We start from the raw sequence: 23340 nt of genomic DNA on the forward strand, positions 1-23340 counted from the left end.
TTTTTGTGCCCTCAATCTTCTATGTTTCTATCCCATTATAAGACACCGAGTTACAATTTGTCAAGCTATGGTTATCTCCGATTCAGCCTTTGTCTTGAATCAGAATAATGACATTTTATCACACTTTTGTGGTTAGCTCTGGCCCAGCTCCTGCTCCAAGGACTGTGGATGTGGGGGAGACATCCACATGCTGCAGGCCTGTTCCCCCCCCCAGTGGAATCTGATGATGAAGGCTCCTCTGACCAAGAAGACATGAGTGACAGGGAGGAGGAGAGTGTGACAGACAGCTCAGAAGGAGATCAATTATCTAACTCCTCCTTTGATTCAGAACAAGAGTTAATGATACAGTCACGCATGCGGAGAGTGATGCATAGGCAACAACAACTGAGATATTATTATCAAAGAAAATGAGGCCACCTGTGGTTGGGTGGGGCTGTGGTAATTAGTGAGGCTGCTATAAATAGCAGCCTGTGGGTTTGGCCATTGTGGAGGTTTATCTGATCATTATGTTTCGTGACTGCTTTACTGACTTTGACTTTTTGTGTGCTGATTTTTCCCCGCTTTGAAACCAAACCAGGGCAAAGTGTGTTTCATTTTGTGAAAGAAGAAGGACTGTGAATTGCCTCACAGCTGCAAGATAAGTATCTCAGAACTGATAAGGGACTTGTACAAATTACCAGTTTGTTTGGAGACGAGTGCTCTTTGCTATACCGAAAGAGGGCGTGGTTTAAGTGACTTTTCATTATAAAGAACATTGTTTTGAATTTTCAAATGTGTGTGTGTCTGAAATTGTATCTGTGCATTTTTGGGAGGATTCTACCAGAGAGCCCGACAGAACATCACACTATGGATTTACAGCACAATGTTTATATAATATTATTCTATCATATAAAGAGATTTGGTTGCACAGTATTTGGAGTGTAGTATTGCAAGCTAATTCTGCCAGCAGTTTGAGCCTGACCAGCTCAAGGCTGACTCAGCCTTCCATCTTTCTAAAGTCAATAAATGAGGACTCAAATTGTTTGGGAAAATATGCTCAATCTGTAAACCACTTAGAGAGGGCTGTGAAGCACTATGAAACTGTATATACGTTTAAGTGCTACTGCTACTGCTACTGCTATTAATTCTGCTTTACAAAGGACCACTGAAATAGTGCATATATTTTCATTTTGATCCCACTGCTTATACAATCTTCCATATAACTTAGTTCACAAAATACTTAAATGATGTAATGTATCTGTTAATCTTTAATGTAGCACAAAACCCTTTGTAATTTTCACATGGAATTCAGACAAATGATGTATCCCTCTTTTTTTAATATATAACCTCACCATAGCATTTCAGGTATTGTGGCTTCTTAAAGCCAATGAGTAAAACTTTGCCAGAGGAAAAATATTTTTCTTGGTTATCAGTTCTTAGTACAGTAATTTGTTTTATAGGATAAGAATATAACGTTATGTTCTGTAACAGCAGAGTACTGATAAGCGTGCTGTAATTAACTGACAGTGTATAATTAACTGACAACTATTTACTTATATTTGTTTGAGGCACAAATTGTCCTGAACACACTGGTGCTCTTAAATCAGACCCCAAATCATGGAAAAATCTTGCATTTCATCTTTGTGTGAGAAAGGTCACTATTTCTCATCAAGTTGGTCTCCATTTATCCTCCTCTCACTGTGAATTGGTAACTCTAGTCCTTCTCAGCATAGGAGTTATTGGTTCCTTACAAATTTCAGGTTCATATTGGTTCCAAGATTATCCTCCTGTCCAAGGACAAAATGCTTTTTAGTTTAGCAGTCTGTTGGAGCAAACAACTCAATACTGCGAGAACAAATAAATTTGGGGATAGTTAATACTTCTTACACACACTGCGGAGCAGTAATAAGAAGTCTGATCTTAAGGGATTTATTTTCACTGTAATATTGGGTATATTCCAGGTTGGAAGGACTAATAGTTTTTGGCAGTTTCATGCTCAAATGCCTAAACTTGTTTCATTTATCTTTTTCTTGTTTCTGATCTCATTTAGCAAATATTTAAAGCAACTACAAAGCAAAATTTATATTCAGGGATGGTAGGAAAGAGTGGGCACCCTACAGTGAGGTCTCATTATAATATTTTCAGCTTTCTAAAGTAACCACTGTCTTCAGCTCTAAACTCAGAAGTAGTAAACCATATAGTGAAGTTTGCTATGAATTTAGTGACAGGATGTACAACTAACTCTGCAGAACTAACATGTTGCACCCACAATTTGGATTTTCTGATTCATACACCTACACACAGGTCTTAAAATAAACATAGTTTACATTTAGAGGAAATTATGGTCAACAGAAATAGTCTTCAACTTGTTGTGGTTAGCTCTGGCCCTGCTCCTGCCCCAAGGAATGTGGAGGTGGATGCGGGGGAAACATCCAAATGTCACAGCCCTGTTTTGCTGCCAACAGAGTTGGCCAGTGAATTATCCTCTGAAGAAGGAAGTGTCGGTGGGATGGATGAGGAGGGCTTGACAGACAGCCCAGGAAGAAGCCAATCCTCCTTATCTTCGTTAGATTTGGAGGAGGAAATAATGATAGACCCACGCATGCGTAGAACTATGCATAGGAGAGAACAGCTTCAAAAGTATTACAGAAGATAATTGAGTCCACCCTTGTTTGGGTGGGGTTCAAGTAATTAGGGCTGCTGATAAATTGGCAGCGTGCAGGCCTTGCAGTGTGGAAGATTGTTAGTACAAGGTACATGGTTGTTAGGGTTTGCCATTGTAAACTACCTATTGTAGTCTCTTGTACTATCACTTTAAATATTTTGGGCTGGTTCGCCATAAGAGGGCGCCAGTACTCCTTCCCTCAATGATGCTTTAACGCTCATTCGCTTTTGCTTTGCCTTGAGGGGGGAGTGTATTTGCTTAGTGCTTAGTATATTGGATGGCTTAGTGCTTGTTATGGATTGTTTCTATTTTATATATATGTAAATAGTACTTATTAAGCATAACTAAGTCTGTGTCTTTTTCTTTGGCTTTACCACACATCCACACTCTGTTAAAATTCTCTGCTCAGTGTATGTCAAAGGTCTCATAACCTAGCTACACCGAGACATACCAACAAAGATTATCTGATCATATTGGTTTGAATCATGCCTTGCTGTTTCTGGATTGTGCTCAGGACTTTGTTTGGATTCCCAGACTTTGGAATATAAAGACATTGTGAGTGTTTATCACGTCTGAACAACAGTAGCTGTGACGAACTTCACAGTTACTGGTTTATTGCTTGGATTTATTGCTGGACTCCGTTATCTGTCTGTATTCAAGAGTGCCTTGTTTGTACAAGAAATCCTTTTGAAGTTTAAAAGGGAGTTTTGCTTCTTTTTTTGTTTGGATAAAGAACATTTAATTGCATTCTCTCATGTGTGTGTCTGCTTGGCTAAATTTCCCTTTAATTGAAGGTGTGTGGCATATGCCAGCTGAACACAACTATTAATATTTCTCATCTACCCATGACAAATATGGGCACATTCTTCAATAAGCACTGTATACCAGTTCTGTAGCTGGATGTGAAAATCAATAATGATTTGAAAAGATTATATTTTCATGTGAGAGGTAAGGAAAAATATAAAACAGCAAAAATATAAAACATCAATATTATTATTATTATTATTATTATTATTATTATTATTATTATTATTATTATTATCCAATTTAATAAAACAACTAAAAACCCTTATTATAAAAACCAAACATATGCACAAACATACCATACATAACTTGTAATGGCCTGGGGGAAGGAATATCCTAACTCCCCCATGTCTGGCAAAAAAGGTGGGTCTTGAGTAATTTGTGAAAGACAAGGAGGGTGGGGGCCGTTCTAATCTCTGAGGGGAGTTGATTCCAGAGGGCTGGGGCCGCCACAGAGAAGGCTCTTCCCCTGGGGCCCGCCAAACGACATTGTTTGGTCGACGGGACCTGGAGAAGGCCAACTCTGTGGGACCTTATCGGCCACTGGGATTCGTGCGGTAGAAGGTGGTTCTGGATGTATTCTGGCCCAATGCCATGTAGGGCTTTAAAGGTCATTACCAACACTTTGAATTGTGACCGGAAACCGACCGGCAGCCAGTGCAGGCCGCGGAGTGTTGCAGAAACGTGGGCGAATCTAGGAAGCCCCACGATGGCTCTCGCGGGCGCATTCTGCACGATCTGAAGTTTCCGAACACTTTTCAAAGGTAGGCCCATGTAAAATAGTACAAAAGCATCTAAAAACAGTTTAAAAACAATTTACAATACATATGGGGCCGCTTTCTGCCGCATGAGTCCCAGCGACGGGTCAGATCCCACAGAGTCGGCCTTCACTAGGTCCCGTCAATTAGACAATGTTCCCTGGCAGGGCCTGGGGGGGGGGGATGACTGGCCCTCTGGAACCAGTTCAGCCCAGAGATTCGTACTGCTCCCATCCTCCCGGCCCTCCATAAAAAAGGGGGAAGGGAGGTGTAGATGAGCAAGTGGAGTGAAGAATATGACTCGTTCTGTATCCAGAGACAAAAGGAGAACCAAAGCAGCATTTCTGAAGAAAATTTTAGAGTACTTGAAGATAAAAAGTATTTTAAAAAAGTAAAAGCAACAGTTAAACTTCACTCCGTGCTCTAAGTCAGTGTTTCCCAACCTTGGCAACTTGAAGATATTTGGACTTCAACTCCCAGAATTCCCCAGCCAGCGAATGCTGGCTGGGATATTCTGGGAGTTGAAGTCCAGATATCTTCAAGTTGCCATGGTTGGGAAACACTGCTCTAAGTCATATATGGAATTTTGGCGGAGCTGAGACCACAATCTTTTCCTGGGATTCGTTAAGGCCTATTATCTTAGCAAGTGTGCAGTTAAAAAAAGTAGAACTCAGCAAAACATCTCGCTGCCTCCTTTTATTTAACTTATTTAAGTATAGCCTTTGCGAAGAAGTTCAAGGAAGTGCACATAGCATTTCTTTACTGCAGAGCAGTGCAAAGGAGTTCTGCGATTCAAAAGTTACTCCATGCTGAACTGCCTTTAACAACCACACAGTTGTTAAAGACTAGAAGCGTGGCAAGGGGGGGGGGCAGCATGGTAACAATAATTCAGAACAACAACCACGACTGGTTTAAGTCTATGCACAATAAATATATCATCATCATTATCTTTTAACAACCCCATAATCAGGTGGGAGTTGCTGTTTACTGCCGTTACTGGAATGATGTGCGCACAGGAAGAAAAACCTTGTGAGAGGATGCAAATGTGTGAGATTTCGGTGAAATCTCACACGTGCAACAAAGAGCTTGCTTATTTATTTATTTATTTTATTTTTATGTATTTATTTTTATTTATTTATTTGTTTGTTTGTTTGTTTATATGCAAAGAGCTGTGCTTGCACCTCCATTCTCACTACCAGAACGCCGTGTGGCACGTTACGGCTAGCACCCCAATACTGCCCATAATCCCTTGCAGGATGGAGTCTGCTTCAACTGAATGGAGATAGCAGAGTGTTTTAATGGCCGGATGCCCTTCCTGTCACCAATGTGGAGTTTTGTTCAGCTTTATAGGTCATAACCAGCCCTTTGAATTGCGTTTGGAAACCAATGGGCAACCAATGCAGCTCGCAGAAAAACATGGGCATATCTCGGCATGCTCATGACTGCTCGTGCGGCTGCATTTTGTATCAGTTGCAGTCTCCGAATGCTCTTTAGAGGTAGCCCCATGCAGAGAGCATTGCAATAGTCGAACATCAAGGTAATTAATGGGATTATGTGAAACATCGATGCAATGAGCCGGGGTGGCGCAGCAGGTAGAGTGCTGTACTGCAGGCCACTGAAGCTGACTGTAGATCTGAAGGTCAGCAGTTCAAATCTCGCCACCAGCTCAAGGTTGACTCAGCCTTCCATCCTTTCGAGGTGGGTAAAATGAGGACCCGGATTGTGGGGTCAATAAGCTGGCTCTGTTAACAAGTGCTATTGCTAAGATGTTGTAAGCCGCCCTGAGTCTAAGGAGAAGGGCAGCATAAAAATTGAATGAATGAATGAATGAATAAATGGCTGAAGAACCTCTCTCACACACCAGGCGTCCCTCGTGGTGGGTGACCATGGCTCTGTAGAAGGGAACGTGAGCATTTGCATCAGAACTGAATTAATTTACTGTTGATTTCAGGGCCCAGCAGGTTGGTGGGATGATCTCAAGTTAGGGGGCCAAAATGGAAAAACTATTTGATACAATGTAGTGAAGGCATTTATTAATCTGTTAGCATTATAGATACTCTTTTTCGATCGATTTTACTAACAACAATAATAATGATGATGATAATGATAATAATAGTAATAATAACAATAACAACAACAATAATAATAATTCTGTTTTCATTATTTGTGCTTACTATCTGGTTGGTTTGGGTACCTGAATACATTTATATTAAGAATTCAACCTCAATGGTGTTGTGGTTGGCTCTGGTCCAGCTCCTGCCCCAGGGAATATGGAGGTGGATGCAGGAGAAACTTCAACATGTCACAGGCCTGTGTTATTGCTGACAGAATCAGTTCAGAGTTTAGTTTTCTCGGATGAAGAAGAAGGTGGGAGTGACTTGGCAGAGGGGGGCCCAGGCAGTCAATCTCCCTTATCTTCCATTGATTCAGATGAAGATGTTTTGGACGCGCAGAATTATGCATAGAAGAGACCAAGTAAGAACATATTACAGGAAATAAGGGAAGCCACCAGTAATTAGGGCTGTTGCTATAAATAGCAGCATGTGGGTTTGGCCATTGTGGAAGAGTATCTGATCGCAGTTCATCAGGAATCCTGTGTTTTCTGGACTTTGTTGCTTTTTCACGCCTTTGAAAACAAAGCAGAGCAATGTGTGTGTCTGTGTATGTGTCTCACTTCGTTGGAAGAAGAATGGGTGTGAAGTTTCTTCATAGCTGCTAGCTAAGTACTTAATGACTGCTTAAGGGAAATTGTACAGACTACCCGGTTGTTTTGGGATGAGTGCTCTTTGTAATACAAAAAGAGTGCTTAGTTTATTTTGAATTTTGTGACAAAGAACATTGTTTTGAATTTTCAAACGTGTGTGTGTCTGAAATTTGTACCCTTGAACTTTCGGGAGGCTCCTATCAGCCTGGCAGAACAAATGGTACTTCATATTTTTTTTTTAAATTAAGCAAAAGTGAAAGGTTTATAAGATCTGAAGAGAACCCAGAGTCTAAAAACTGCTTCTTGTGTTACATTGTTTTATTTCATCCTTTGCCTTTCCTATCACAGATATCTACTCTTTGGTTATCCTTCTTTCCTTCAGTAACTCTATATGCAGTCTGTAGGGATATCTTGGCTCTCCCATGTAATCACATTTGAGATTTTAGATCCCAAATGGTAATCCCCTCGCCATGTAAAGTCAATTCTTGATGAACAATTCAGATCCCGAATTGAATCTTCACTTATACCAAAGCAAGGACATCCAGGAGAAGGGCGTTTTTGTAAAAAAATAAAAATAAAAATCATGATGGCCATGCAATCAAAAGCCAACCCTGTTTTGATGTGATTTGTAATGGATGTAGGAAAGGGAAGGAGTTTTGATCTCAAGCTTTGGACATCTTGAGTGTTTGGACCCAAGCAGTTGATGCTCCGACAACGTTGTGTGAAACTGCTTCTCTCTGCTCTTTGATAACACAGCTTCTAAATCTACTAATCAGAGTTTGCTGCTCTGCCTCGCATTTAATTACACATTCACTTATGGACTCACCTCTTTTCAGAATCCTGTGGCTGCCCCAATCCATCACGTAAAAGCCAGAGATGCCATTAAAGTAGCAGAAGCCGATTACAGCAAAACTGACTAGCCAAGCAAAATACCACTGTAAACATCTATGTTAAGCCTTCATTATTTTAGTTGCTAATATCAGAGTACTGTATCTGGGTATAGGCCAGAAATTCTCCTCTGGGTCATAGAACACACATTCAGCACACGATGACCTAGAGACTTGATTTATAACCTCCCCAAACATTGAAAATTGTCAAATATATGCATTCTTGTATTTCTGCAAGGCATAACACTGCATGAAAATTCAATAAAATCTGAAACAGAAAAATATCTAAATTTAAAAAGGCAGTACTGCTAGTTATATGGCAATAATTACTCACAAATTATATTTGTATAATTGGGGACGCTACTAATTTTGCACTTTCTTTGGATTCCTTTCCTGAATCCACAATTCCATTGCACTATTTACCATCTCATCTGATAAAGGGAAATGTCATTGTACTCATGTCACCTGCTCCACTCCCCATCCCTTCTCTGACAAAACATACAACAGGCGTTAGTTATGAATTCACACTTGACTTTGACTAGTTTTTATGTCATGGAAAAAGCTTAGCTACATTGAAAGGAAGCCTTAATTGTATGGTTCAATTAATAATCCTCCTTCGGCAGTTTTCTGATCTTGTGATGTTTTGCTGTTCTGTTGGCATTTCAAAGGAAACATGTGTTGGGTATTTTGATTATTATTAATATTATTTGTATTAGCAGAGTTCAGCTGGCTTAATTTGCAGCGGAGTTAGCATGGCAAGAAATAACACATGGTTCAGAATCCCATTTGTTAGCAATGAATGATCACTCCTTCATAAAGATGAAAAATACAATCTGTACTTACAATTTTGTTGATTCATGCAATTACAGATTGCAGGCAGATAGGTTTATATTCCAGTCCATATTAATAACTTCTGGATGGTCCCATGTGTGAGGATGGCTTTGGATTTCATCTCACACATGTGTCCTCAGCCGAGGACAATGGATTATACAGGAGGTGGACAAGGAAGGGTCATCAAGGTGAAAAGAGGATCAGAAGGTGGGGGCATCTACTCTGCAGAGGTTTATATAGTCTGCAGAGCACCTGCCCCTTTTGGTCATCAAAAGGTGACAAACTGGTCAGTTAATTGCGACATGACCATAGAGATGTGTTTACAAGACAGTGCAAGCATGTAGTAGAGTGGTTAAACCCAACAACTTGAACCAGGAATCTTCGGTTTTGTAAGTTCGTGTTTGTAATCACTTCCTGACACAACAATTGTGAAACTCTCCTCCCCAAATGGTAAAACATACCTCCGTCCAGACTGAATGGATGGGAAACATATGAGAATGCAAAGTTATCTTTAAACTTGAGGAAAGTGACAAAAAGTTAATTGCCGAATGATTATTCTTAATTATTCTGATGTTTGAAGGTCTGCACGCAGTGAACAGAATCAATCCAGCCCGACTTCAGGATGTGTGTTAGAAGAGCACTGCCACATTCAACTGACCTCAGCATCCTGTTTCCCACAATGGCTAATCAAATTGAACAGAGGAGAAATGTAATAGGTCTCTATGACCAGTGTCTCTTGCTGGCTTGAATTTCCATTCTCCCTGGTCCAGCTAGCTTCCTTCTTCTCGGTCACATTCAAACAGCTGGATGCACATAAAAAGGTGGAAGGTTTTGGACATGTGGTGGTATCTGCTATCTTGACTTTTTTTGACCTATTTTTGTCCTATGGACAACCTGCTTCTTCACACAGACATTCACACTCTGTGGACACATTTGCATTATGGCTCATGCAACTACATACCACCTGCAGGGACTATCTCCTTCCCCAGCATGCTTAAAACTAATATGAGATGCATGACATTCTTGCATCCTTGGAGCACAATTATAATTTGCATAGAGGAAGGCGTTCTTACCCTTCTCTCTAACTGTATGTGATAGTCCAGATGGAGGAATTTTCTTTCATGGAAACTTCATTAAGGGCAAATGAAGCTAGTCTTTTTGATGGAGTAACAACTTCAGGAAGGAAGAAGGATTTACTTCCGAGTAAATATAGGATGAAAATTGTACTTATTATTATTACTGAATATTACTGAATATTATTACTGGTGAGGCAAAAATTATTAATCAATCATACTAGGTTAAATTCCTGTATTGAATTGTTTTGAAGAAAAAGCGTAAATTAATATTTCCCCATCTCTCAAGGGATAGAGATTCATAACATTGCCAAAGAGGGATGGGGAAGAGAGGCTATAAATATTAGCATAAATTGATTGATTAGTGTATTGTATCCTAATAAAATAAAGAGGTTTATGGTCAGTGACTAGTTGTTGACTTTCTTAATAAACCTTTAGAGATTTATTTATTTATTTAGTCAAACAATTATAGAGTGGTAATTTGTACAAATAAAACATTAGATAAGTAATGATAAAAAGTAACAAGAGAAGACAATAGGACAGGGACGGTAGGCACAGTGGTGTGCTTATGCACGCCCCTTACAGACCTCTTAGAAAGGGGGAGAGGTCAATTGTAGATAGTCTAAGGCTAAAGGTTTTGGGATTAGGAGTAGAAACCACAGAATCAGATGTTTTGCTTGCATGGGATTGCAATTAAAAAGTGACTAGATAGCCTATTTTTTACAATTCATTTTTTAAGTTGCCTTGCAATATTTTTTTTGCTGTAAAATCTTAGTGCTTTTGTTTTTAATCTTTTTGCAAGCTCATATTTCTAGTCTCTGAGAGGAGAGGTTTCAGTTAAATTGTTCCTTTTTTCGCTTGTCAACTCCTAGCTTAAGCTGTCAAGATGAAAGGCAACAAGATTTAACACATATAATACCTGTGACAATTAAATGCATCACAGTAATTAGTATTTACTATTCAAATGACATTCATATCCCAAGCGTTAATTAACAGAAAGAAAAAAAAATCTGTAAGAAAACATATTTACTCATCACTATTATTTCCCAAAGTCTAACTGGAAACAACACTTATTAAAAAAAAATGAAAGCAACTGCTGATCTGTCCCCTGGGATTGTGCTAGCCACAGGAGCTACTTTGCACTGAAAACTGCAAGGTTACAATATAATCCTACACATTGCAAAAAGTGGTAAATGTGTTTTCTTAAACACTTCAGTTGATTAAGTGGGTTGTAAGTAGGTGATTTGTGGTCTTATGCTTTTAGGGTTGCCTTCTATCCTTTGGAGGTTGGTAAAATGAGGACCCAAGTTGTTGGGGACAATATGCTGACTCCGTAAAACTGCTTAGAGAGGGCTATAAAAAGCTCTAGTATGGCAATCTCCAGTCTTGAAAGACTATGGTATCGTGGTCTGGAAAGAATTCCTAGAACAGCATCTAGTGTGGCTAAAAGGGCCAGGCCGAGAGTGGCAACCCTTCCACACTGAGCGCAGAACCATTCTATCCCCTGCCTGGCTCCCAGATTTTGCTGGTTCCGGGACTGCCTGTTTGCTTCCGCCTGCCAAACAAATGTCTCCTCGAAATGGAGAAGGCCACGCTGCCACTTTAGCCTCCAAGCTGAACGATCAGTCTGAGAGCCTTGTCTCTTGAAGGGCAATGATGTCCATTTGCAGTCTGCTATTGATAACAGCAGCCTTGTGTACGTCATCTATTTCTTGCAGATTGTAACAGGAACTGGGGGTCATTGTACGAACATTCCCAGTGCCCAACTTTAGGGTTAAGGTTTTCTGATGGTTATTGCACAGTGCAAACTTATCAGTCTGTTTGTTATTATGCCAATGAGGCATACTGACCTCTCTCACCGTCGAAAGCGGCCCCTGGCATCACGCTCTATGCCAATCAAGCTAAGACTTATAACCAGTGACTGCTCCTTTCCATATTGTTTCAGTGCTGTATGCCAGTGTTTCCCAACCTTGGCAAATTGAAGATATCTGGACATCAACTACCAGAATTCCTCAGCCAGCATTTGCTGGCTGGGGAATTCTGGGAGTTGAAGTCCAAATATCTTCAAGTTGCCAAGGTTGGGAAACACTGCTGTATCCAAAGCTGGAATAGTCAGTAAAATGAGGATCCAAATTGTTGGGGACAATATGTTGACTCTGTAAAACTGCTTAGAGAGGGCTATAAAAAGCACTATGGAGCGGTATATAGTAGCTATTGTGATTGCTATTGTTGTTAAAGAATCAGATCCTAAGATTATGAAGCACATAAATGTTAGAGTGGCTCATAACTGCAAATAGATATGGTTAGGATGATTTCTGACAAGAATGACAGATGTTTGAAAAGTAAAATTTAAAAGTAGAATTAATATTTAATACCAATGATACCTACTATAAATATCCAATCTGCCTTTCATGAAACTTATATATATTAACTATGTTATATATATTTTATATGTGGCCCAAGACCAAGACAATTCCTCTTCACTGAACATATCCCAGGGAAGCCAAAGACTAAGCAATTCTTTTGAAATCATATCTATGGTATTTTTATTTGCAAACTTCCTTCAAGAAAGTTGATGGTGTTGCTAATGGTCTTATGGTGTAAGTTTTTCCTTTTCCCTTCATGGAGCCTTTTCTATTAGGCTCTTAGTGATAGCTACCAAGATGTTCTCCTTATAATCTTATCTAGAGACATACAGGTAGTTTTTGGCTCATCGCAATATTTCTATTGCTAACCAAGACAGTTGTTATAGGTGAGTTTGGACTCACTTTATGACCTTTCTTGCCACCGTTGTCAGGAGAATCACAGTAGTTGTTATGTTAGTAAAATAGTTGTTAAGTGAATTTGGCTTCCCCATTGACTTTGCTTGTCGGAAGACCCCAAAAGGGGATCACATGATCCCAGGACACTAGAACCATAAATGCCTCTGAATGTTGATCACATGACTTTAGAGATGCTGAAATGGTGAAAAGTGTGAAAAATGGACATGAAATCACTTTTTTCAGTGCCAGTGAGACTTTGGTCACTAAACAAATAGTTGTTGACAACTACCTATATATATGTTCTAGATATATCTCCAGAAATTAAAAATAAATTTCCTGAGACTATAGGACTGTAACATTGTCAATCATAATCTAACAATATATATATTCAACCTGGAAATAAGGAAGAACTTTCTGATGGTTAGAGTGATCAACCAGTGGAATAGCTTGCCGGTGGAGGTTGTGAATGCCCCAAGACTCGACACATTCAAAAAGAGATTGGACTGCCATCTGACTGGGGCGGTGTAGTCTCCTGTTTGAGCAGGGGCTGGACTAGATGACCTGCAAAGTCCCTTCCAACTCTAATGAATGAATGTACAGTAGTACCTCTAGATACGAGTTTAATTCGTTCCAGAACCGAGCTCGTATGTCGATCAACTCGCATCTCGAACGAACGCCTGTAGACTTTGTTTTTCCGCGCCAAGATAACCAGAAGCAAGAATTCTTGCGACACCTAGTGGAAGCTCAGCTCGTATCCCGAATTTGAGCTTGGGTGTCGAACAGAAATTTCACTCACGTCGTGGCTCGTAACTTGGAATACTCGCATGTGGAACAGCTCGTATCTAGAGGTACTACTGTATATATCTATGAAAACAAATGTTTTTTCTCCAATCTATCAATGCTTGGAGCAGTGTTCCTGCAACAATTATGTTTTTTATGCAAAAACTGTTTGTAGAAAATTGAAAATCCAAATGAGCTCTGCCCACAGCGGTCTTTAAAAGAATTGTCTACACGTGGCATTCTTCTATTAATGTTGATTTAAATAATTTTGTCCATTAAATTACAACTGAAAATCAGCAACCTTCATTAGAGCCCAATTTGATTTGAAATGAATGAAACTAAAACTAAACTAGAAATTATTAGGTAGCTATAGAATATGAATGTTACAGGACAATGTTATTCAGCTTCTAGTACACTGTGGTTGGTGTGGCCAGTTGAGTCATATAGTTTCATACTACATGCTAGGCCAAAACTAAGCTATATTTTGATTTAGAGCAATGTGTTAATGTATCAATGTAATAATGTAGAAGTGGCTAATAGTTACATAACCTTTAGGCTCTCATGTATACCTTGAAAAGCATGGAGTCAGAGTGTCAAACTATCAGGTGGTATTTGAAAGTGAATGACAAATGTTCAACAACTTGACCTGAATTTAGTATTGATATGTAACTTTTATAACAACATTCTAATAATTCCTTTGAGCCCACCATCCATTTACCAGTTGTTCTTTTTATTTCTATTAATTTGTTCAATATGCAAAAGACAAAAATCTTTGCTAGTTGAGGATAAAAAGCCCACAAGGGCAAAATAAATTCAAAGTGGCAGCTATGCAGTCATGCATGTAAAAAATGTGCAGGTATCAGGGTTGCCTGCAATAAATTTCTAGGAAAGCAACTTCCTAGGAATGACTCCCTAGATTCAGAGAAAATGTACTTTTACTAAGAAAGAAAGGAGTGCAAATGAAAGTCAGGCAAATAAACCGCAGAGCCCACCTCCAGGAATCAGGCAGGAGTCCAATCATAGCCAGGTAGATGTTTTGGGAACATCTCTGATCCAGGTACTCTGCCCCGCCCTCTGCATGCCATTCCCAGGATGGTTGGCCTTGAGGATGTTAAACAATCCAAGCTGGCCTCTCTGAACCCAAGCCTCCTTATCTCTCAGCAATTCCACTCCCACACTTCCTGCACACTTTCCCTCCCAAATGCCCATTGCTCCCTCCCTTCCCGTTTCCATGGCAGCTGGCAGCAAGCTTGAAGGAAAATGATGATGGCCTGGCTAACACTCTGATCATGTGCGAAGAAATGCCTTGACTTTTTTGCTCCTATCCATCAACACCTGTTCCTAGTACATCGTCTGGTTGTATTGTACATCCCAATTATGCAAATTTCTGTTTTCTGATAGATTAGTTTTCCTTGCAGATTACAAATCCTTAAGGTTTGAAGATTTCTTTTTGGGTTTTCTTGCTGTGGTCCTCATTTATACTTTATCATATCACAAGTGCTGTAATATCAGTTCCCTTTTTTGCATCTGTTCCTGTCATCTCATTCCCAACAGAATAGTGAGACAGCCTGAAATTATCAGATGAATCAATAAAATATATTGACTTTACCATTTTAATATCTGGCATACATAGTATGCAAACTCCCTAAAACATTCTGAGGACATACAGTACTTATTTTTCTTCCACTTTTATTTTTATAAATAAAATCAAGGTGCCAAACATAACTAACACTTTTCCTCTTCCTATTTTTCTCCATAACAACAATCATATGTCGTTAGTTGGGCTGAAGGAGAGTGACTAACCCAAAGTCACCCAGCTGGCTTTTATATCTAAGGTAGGAGTAGAATTCAGTGTTCTGATGTCCAGCCAAACTGGCTCTCAGATACCCCCTTTAGATAAAGTCATGCACAAACAATTCTTAAACTTTAGAGGTATAGACATAATTTGTTTAGTTCCTAGTGACCCTAAAAGCGTTCTATCTACTAGAGTCCAATAATACAGGTAAAGTAGCATGAGACAAACATCTGTGTTCCTATTACAATTAAATACAAACGTCGTATTTTATTACATTTACAGAGAAATAACAAACTGCACTGATTTTGTTACTGTAAGGTCCCAAAAGTTTCCCCAAGTCACTGAGATGCCAAACAGAATGAGACTTGAGATGAGGTTTGCAAAAAATAACAGGTTTTTTTAAATTTATGGCCAAAGTAAAAAGGCTGGGTGACAAAACTATATCCAAAACACACAGAAAAAAAAATGCATGTAAGGAATAGCCACAACCCTGTGAGAGTAGCTCAGAGTATTATTTATTTATTTATTGGATTTGTATGCCGCCCCTCTCCAGAGACTCGGGGGGGGGGCTAACAGTGACAATAAAACAGTGTACAATAGTAATTTGGTATTGATGATTAAAAATCTATTAATATAAAAACCAAACATACATACATACAATGCATAGAATTGTAAAGGCCTAGGGGGAAAGAGGATCTCAATTCCCCATGCCTGGCGGCAGAGGTGGGTTTTAAGTTGTTTACGAAAGGCAAGGAGGGTGGGGGCAGTTCTAATCTCTGGGGGGAGTTGGTTCCAGAGGGCTGGGGCCGCCACAGAGAAGGCTCTTCCCCTGGGTCCCGCCAGGCGACATTGCTTAGTTGACGGGACCTGGAGAAGATCCGCTCTGTGGGACCTAACTGGTCGCTGGGATTCGTGCAGCAGAAGGCGGTCCCTGAGGTAATCTGGTCCGGTGCCATGAAGGGCTTTATAGGTCATAACCAACACTTTGAATTGTGACCGGAAACTGATCGTCAACCAATTATATACATTTTAAGCAGATAGAAACAAAGTTTATCCAATCAGAGACAAACGTTCGTTACCAACATGGTCTTTTAAGCCCCTGTCTCTGTCCACTTTATCTAGGAGCATTCTTATAGGCTTGGGTAGAAGCAGTTTTTCTCCCTGGCCAAGTTGTTTATTCAGCAGAATTCTTTTATAATTTAGAATTTATGAGGAAGCAAAACTCTCTACTGTGGTTCCTTTACCTATGGGGCCTGATATTCCTGGGTAACAGTTTCTTCTTTATTTTCAAGGATGTACCTAGCTTTGAAGACAAGAATAGAAGCCAGACACAGAAGCAAGATATCAAACTTTGTACTAATGCCAGCCAGTATTAAAGTTACAATTTACTAAGCTAGAATTAATTCCTAACAACTAATTTCTGATAGTATACAATAATATAAGCAGGAGGCAACAACAAAGCTCAATTTGTAACAAATGATTTCTAGCAGTATATTGTATCAGAAACAAACAACAAATATTGGTTTAATAATCACTATGGCCCTTCATTACCTAGTTGCAGACATAAGGAAATGTCTGCAAGAAAACCAAGCTTAGATGAATTGATGACGTTACCTACTTTAGCAAGAAAATGTCTGTAAGAAAACCACCAAGATCAGAAAGCACCAAGCACCAACAGTTTAACCCTGCGATACAAATATTTTCTTCTACTGGTAAATAGCAAAGATTATCCTAGGTCCCCATTGATAGTAGCTCCTGGCCAATCCTGTTTGAGGATCCTGAGGTCAGAGATTAGGTAGAATTGTGAAAGATTGGGGCTGTTCTATATATGGCCTCCAACCCGTCTCTCAAAAGCATCCTAGTCCCACTTTCTTGATGTCATCTAGCTATTTAATAGTTATGGCTTCAAGCTATTATCTTCCAGAAAGCCCCCCTCCAGCAGCTGCTCCCTAAGCCTGATTTATGATAAGAAGTAGAAATACGCATCCTAAAAGGGTAAAAAGTATTATTTTTATAATACATCTTCTTGGACCTGTAATATATAATTGTGTGATCAGAGGTTACAGCCCCCTTTCCCAACTTTTGAAGAAAAATCACTTTAGGAAGAGATTTTTTTTAAAAAAATCAAACTTTATTTTTTTTAAAAGGCAAGGAATAAGAAACCCAATTTGCAATGTTCTTAGCAGGCCAGAAGATGGTAGTAGTTCAATTGTTGAAGAAGGAGAGGGTCTTCATTTCCATTTTAGATATCTGATGCCCATCATAACAAATGAATTAAAACTCACTGCTGCGATTACACAGAAATGCTATTTGGATGGAGAAGAGACAACACAATAAGATTGCATTAACATTTGATACAGCTTTGGACTAAAAGAATTTACCTGAGGGATGCTGAAGGGAAGTCTCCTGCTCCTTTTCTTCCTGGCCACAGCACTGTTGGGGAGAAGATTAATAATAATAATAATAATAATAATAATAATAATAATAATAATAATAATTTATTAGATTTGTATGCCGCCCTTCTCCAAGGACTCGGAGCGGCTCAGAACAACAAAGATGGTGCCCCCCAGGTCTGCCAACCCAGCTCGACCTGTTTCTTTATCTGATCAACAGAGTTGGAGGAGACCTTGTAGGTCATCTAGACCAACCCCCTGCCAAAGCAGGCGACCTCATATCATTTCTGACAAATGTCTCTCCTTGAAAGCCCTACGGATGAAGCTCCCACAACTTCTGAAGGCAACTTCTGTTCCATTAGTTGATTGTTCTGTCAGAAAAATCCTTATTTCTAGGTTGAATCTCTCCTGAATCAGTTTCCATCCATTATTCCTTGTCTGGCTTTGAGGTGCCTTAGAAAAAATCTTGACCCCCCCCCCCTCTCTATGGCAGCCCCTCAAATATTGGAAGACTGCTATCCTGTCTCCTCTGGTCCTTCTCTTCTTGGCCCAGTTTCCTGCAGCTCTCCTGACTCTTTCTGCCTCTAGAAAGGGAAGCCTGGCAGAAGGACTGAATTCAGAGGAAGACCTTGGAGATGGGGATCATTGAGGGAGCCCAGAGGAGCCCCTTGACCCCTCAGAAGCCGCCTAGGGTCTCCAGATTGCTGACAGCATGCCTCTGCGGCCATTGGCTGGCAGCCGTGACGTCACGGAACCAGCCATTCTCTCAAGTGAGGAACGAGCCGGGGTGCGAAACGCCTCGTCCCTCAAAAGGGCAGGTGAGCGATGGTGGGTTTCGCCTCGCCCCCTCTCAGCCCCCCCAGCCCCTGGCCGTTATCCCCCCAAGCAGGTCCCTCCGTCCCCGACGAGGAAGCTCCCCCTCCAGGGCAGCAACGTCCCGCCCTGATGGGACGGACAAAATGGCTGCCGCGCGCGCGCCGCGGATTCAAACGCCGGGCGCGGGGCGGGGGCGGGGAAGGCGCTCCGCCGGCGGGGTTCACTGCGCTTGCGCCCCGCGATTCAAGATGGCGGACAGTGCGGAACTAAAGGTAAAGGCGCAGTTGGGAGCCCCCCCCCCGCGACCGCTCTCCGCCCCCCCCTCGGGCAGTTTCGGGGGGGCGGCGGGGCCCACGGGGCGCGCGGCGGCGGGGGCGCCTCTGAGATGGCGGGGCGGGCGCGAGCGCGGAGCGGGTGAGGGGGCAGGGAGGAGGGCGCCCTCCCCCCCACCGGGCTGCCTCAAGCAAAGACCCCCGGGGGCGCCTCCCCCGGAGCCCCCTGCCGCCTTCCGCCCGCTTCCTTCCCCGCGGAGGGCAGGCCAAGACGGGGCCCCCGCGACCCTCCCCCGGCCGAGAGCGGAGCGAGCTCGGGACCTCTCTCGGGGCCCAACTCTTGCCGCAGATACGGGGAGTCCTCTCTCGCCCGAGTCTGCCCGCTCGCCTGGCCCCAGGGAGCAGTGCCGGCTTTGCCCCGGGAAAGTGGCCCCGGCTGGAGAAGGCTCGGGCTCGGGACGTTGGAAGGGGATGCTTGGCGGAAGAAGCGGAGGGAAAGAGTTAGAAACACCCCCGCCCTCGTTTAGCGGCACCTTGTTGTCCAGTGGTTCCTCTTTCATTTTGGCCAGAAGGGGCCTTCAGGGGGGCGCAGAGCTGGGCTGCTAAGGTGATAAGGTGGACCGGGGACAGGTGATAGCCCCCATGGCTCTCAGTGCTAGCGGAGTCCAGCGTAATTCTGCCACTGCACCTGGACAGGTAGCGAAATCGCGCGCGGACACCCAGGTGCGCCACAGTAGCAGAATTGCACTGGACTCTGAGTCCGCTAGCACTCAGACCCACACACCTGAGTGTCCGTGTGCAATTTTGCTACCTGCCCAGGTGCAGTAGCAGAATTGCGCTGGACACTGCTAGCACTCAGACCCATGCACCTGTGTGCCTGCGTGCAATTTGCTACCTGCCCAGTTGCAGTAGCAGAACTGCCCTGGACTGCGAGTCCACTAGCACTCAGGGCCAGGCACCTGCGTGTCCACACACGATTTTGCTATCTGCCTGGTGCAGTAGCAGAATTGTGGTGGGCGCCGCTAGCACTCAGAGCCACGCATCTGGGTGTCCGTGTGCAATTTCGCTACCTGCCCAGGTGCAGTAGCAGAATTGCGCTGGGCACCGCTAGCACTCAGAGTCACGGGGGCAAGCACCTGTCCCCAGTCCATCTTAGCAGCCCACCTCTGGGTGGGAGTTTCGAGAAAGTAAGTGTGGAGAATGTGGGGCTTCTCCCTCGGCTTCTTCTCCCTCTGCCAACTTGCATGCGTTTCCTGCCTCTTCCCCCTCTCCAAAGTTGGAGCTTCTCCGAGCTTTTCTGGAAGGCGAGAAGGGGGCGGAAGGAAGCTGGATTCCCTCCTACTCAAGAGCTACAAATGGGGGGTCTCTCCAGCTCCTTTTCCCTGCGGAGGCTTCTTCTGAAGGGCCCAGGGGATGGCAGCTGGAGGAGGGATGGGCACACCGGCGAGAGAAAATAGTTTCAATATCCCTTTTGTCAAAAGAATGTTTGATGTAACTATAAGGTTCTTAGCGTTTCGATTTCCTGTTGAGATTGCATTGAACGGTTTTGTAATACATTAATTTCCTTTACTTAATTATTCATATGTTTGGTGATGATAAAAGGGTTTTGTTGGGGGATAGAATCAGTTACAGTGCTTAATAGTTTCATTTATTACATGACTATCTAGTTTTCATGAAATACAGCAAATGCCTGAAGTGCTTAATTTAAAAATGCCTGAAATGCTTAATTTAAAAAGATTTTCATGCAGAATTTTGGTCTTTTATAAGCCACAAGGTAAGTCAAATTTGTACATCGGAATTCAGTCAGAGTTAATGCGAAAGTTTTCTGAAGAGCGATAGCTGAAGCAAACTACATTAGATGCTTGTTGTAGGTTTAAATTGGGATGAGGCTGCAAGGGAAGACAGGATAGTTGTGAGACAGATAACAGGTATCTAATAATTGACAGTTATAATGGGTTGAAAACCTATTTGTGCTCACTGAGACTTTTTGAGATTTTTGATATACAAGTGCCAGAGGGTCTCTAGGTATCTGTAAAGATCTTTTTTTCATTTGGACTCTTCAACTGTGCTTTGATCTTTCAGCAGTTTGTATACAAAGTGATGGCTATTCTCTTTGAATGGATTCTGTTTATCACCCCCTCCCTTGCCTTTTGTGCTTTGAAGAGAGGAGTGGAATTTTGATGGTCTGGAAATGAGAGTCTTAAAAAAATCCACAAGCATTGTTGTAGCCAACTGTTGTAAAGCATAAAAACATTTATCTGTTTTCATTTACTCTGAGCTGTTTCGTTAATCTTGGCTCTGATTGGCTGAGATCATGGGCTTATTTAAGAAATGGTTTTAAACCTGACTGTTTTAGATGGCAAAACATTCCTCCTTTTCTCTCCATGGTCCTGTGGAGAAAGCATATTTATATGCCAGGGATATACATTCTTTCCTTCTGTAAGCATGTTACTCAAAATAATAACGTTAAAAGCACTTTTTAAGACTGAAATTTTCCCTGCTGTCCCTCTATCTTTCTTTTCTCCTGCTCATTTGCCAGCATTAGGTATTCTGTTCTCTCCACAACATCTGTCTGACATTGATTTTTTATTGCTTTCTTTGATATTAATATACATTTTAAAATATGCAATTCTTTTTTAACATTTAACACGGCAATTTAGAGAATGTTAAATATTAAAACATTGCACACATTTAAAACTAAAATGCAGAATACAAGCAAATATAAACAATTGAGAAGAGAAAAATATTAGAATCTGACCCTTCTCACAGGGATGTTATAGGGAAAATAGCCTCCTGTTTGTGTGGGATATGTCCATGGTCTTGACTTATTTGTAAAAATAATAAAGGCGGGATACAAATAAAAAGATATCTAGCAAATGTAGAAAAGAAGACAAATATTTTTAATGTATGGCTTACAAAAACAATTGAGCTCAAAATTTCCATTGGGAAGAAGACAGTTGCTAAGTGAATTTTGACTCATTTAATGACCTTTCTTGCTATAATTAAGTGAATTACTACAATTAATTTAGTAAGTGAATCTGGCTTCCCAACTGATTTTGCTTGTCAGAAGGTCTCAAAAAATGTTCACATGACCCCGGAATGCTGCAGCCATCATGATGATAATGATGATGGTGTTATACATTCAATTGCATCAGATGCATGGCAATTCGTGGGTCATAAGACATGCCATCATACATAGTGTCACAATAGAAGCCAGTGCCAAGCGCCTGGATTTTGATGACCCGACAATGGGGATGTTGCAATGGTTCTAAACTCTCACTTTTTCAAGTGCTAAGTGAATGGTTGTAAGTTAAGGACTGCCTGTAGTTCCCCCTTTTTGCCATCTCCAAGTAAAACAATTGAATCCAATATTAGGAAAGTGGTGAGTAATGTGAAAGTAAATTTGAAATTTCCTCTCACTTTCTAAATGCATTTGGACAATGTAAATGAAGGAGAAAGTCTGATCTGATGGTGATCGTTCTGTGGGCAAATAGCTCCAAATGGCCCAATCCTATGTTCCTATCAGACTTGACTGTTTTGAGGTAGGAAAAGAAGCTAGTTATCTTACAAAGATTGTAAAATATTTTACTACAAATGTTTTATATGCACATGCTTATACTTATATCACATTTACATTTAGAATAGAGCTGGAAGGGAACTTGAAAGTTTTCTAGAATAGAATGAATGAGTTGGAAGGGACTTGGAGGTCTTCTAATCCAGCTCCCTGCTCAGGCAGGAGAACTTATATTATATCAGATAAGTCACTGTCTACCGATTCTGGACTCTTCTTAAAAACCTCCAGTGATGGAGCGCCCACGATTTCTGGACGCAAGCTGTTCCATTGGTTAATTGTCCTCACTGTAGGAAGTTTCTCTTAGTTCTAGGTTGCTTCTCTCGTTGATTAGTTTCCATCCATGGTTTCTTGTCCTACCCTCCAGTGCTTTGGAGAATAATTTGACCCCTTCTTCTAACTGATGTCTAGTCTCTTCTTAAAAACCTCCAGTGATGGAGGGCCCACAATTTTTGAGATATACAAACAATAAAGAATATAACATGTTTTGAAAAATTAAGCTCCTCTTAGGTTTAATATTTAAAATACTGGTCTAGAAATGAGAAGACTGGAAGATTTAGGCCTTTTTAGGCATGAATACTGACTGAGTAACTTTGGGCCTGTCATACTTTATCAACACTGTCCCCCTTGTGTTAGGTATCATCACAGCCTTGAGATAACCAAAACATATATTTTAAAAAGGTAGGATAAAAACAATGATGATATTGTGTGGGAAGGTTAGGCAGATATTCTAGATCCAAGTTGTGTAGAGTTTTCTAAGTAAATATCTGCTTTTTAAAGGAAACTCTCTTATGGATGGTTATTGGAGCATCCGAGAACAGGGTGGTAGCCAGGAGACCTTAAATTACTGGATGCATTCCTGTGAAATTGCACACTGTTTTCATTTTTGACTTTTTTGCTGCAGGGATAAAACTGGTCAGGTTTAACAGGATGAGCAGATGGGGAAAAATCCCTTCCCTTTTTTAATTTGGGAAGGTAGTTTAAATTCAAAATGAGCTACTTTTGTTTATATTTGGGATCATTTTTAAATGGACGATCAAGCCTGTTTCCAATCTGCAAGGAAGCTATCTGTTGCATGATTGAAAGTTTTTTAAAACTTCCTATGTGTCTTTGCATATAGAATAGAATAGAATAGAATTTTTATTGGCCAAGTGTGATTGGACACACAAGGAATTTGTCTTGGTGCATATGCTCTCAACGTACATAAAATAAAATATACATTTGTCAAGAATCATGTGGTACAACACTTA

General features: G+C 41.1%; 1 protein-coding gene across 3 annotated transcripts in view; it reads left to right on the top strand.

Annotated features, from left to right (window-relative positions):
- Positions 1-18440: 18440 nt before the first annotated feature.
- Positions 18441-23340, top strand: part of PIAS1 (protein inhibitor of activated STAT 1) — an 85447-nt gene continuing 80547 nt past the window's right edge. The window contains exon 1 of one of the 3 annotated variants that reach the window (XM_070762654.1): positions 18441-18519. In XM_070762654.1, the coding sequence (XP_070618755.1) occupies positions 18496-18519 (24 nt within the window). In that variant the 5' untranslated portion in view covers positions 18441-18495. The remainder of the gene's footprint in view (positions 18520-23340) is intronic. The other 2 variants (XM_070762655.1, XM_070762656.1) reach the window with 2 other exon arrangements.

Source organism: Erythrolamprus reginae, chromosome 10 (assembly GCF_031021105.1).
Source record: "Erythrolamprus reginae isolate rEryReg1 chromosome 10, rEryReg1.hap1, whole genome shotgun sequence".
NCBI classification, from domain to species: Eukaryota; Metazoa; Chordata; class Lepidosauria; order Squamata; family Dipsadidae; genus Erythrolamprus; species Erythrolamprus reginae.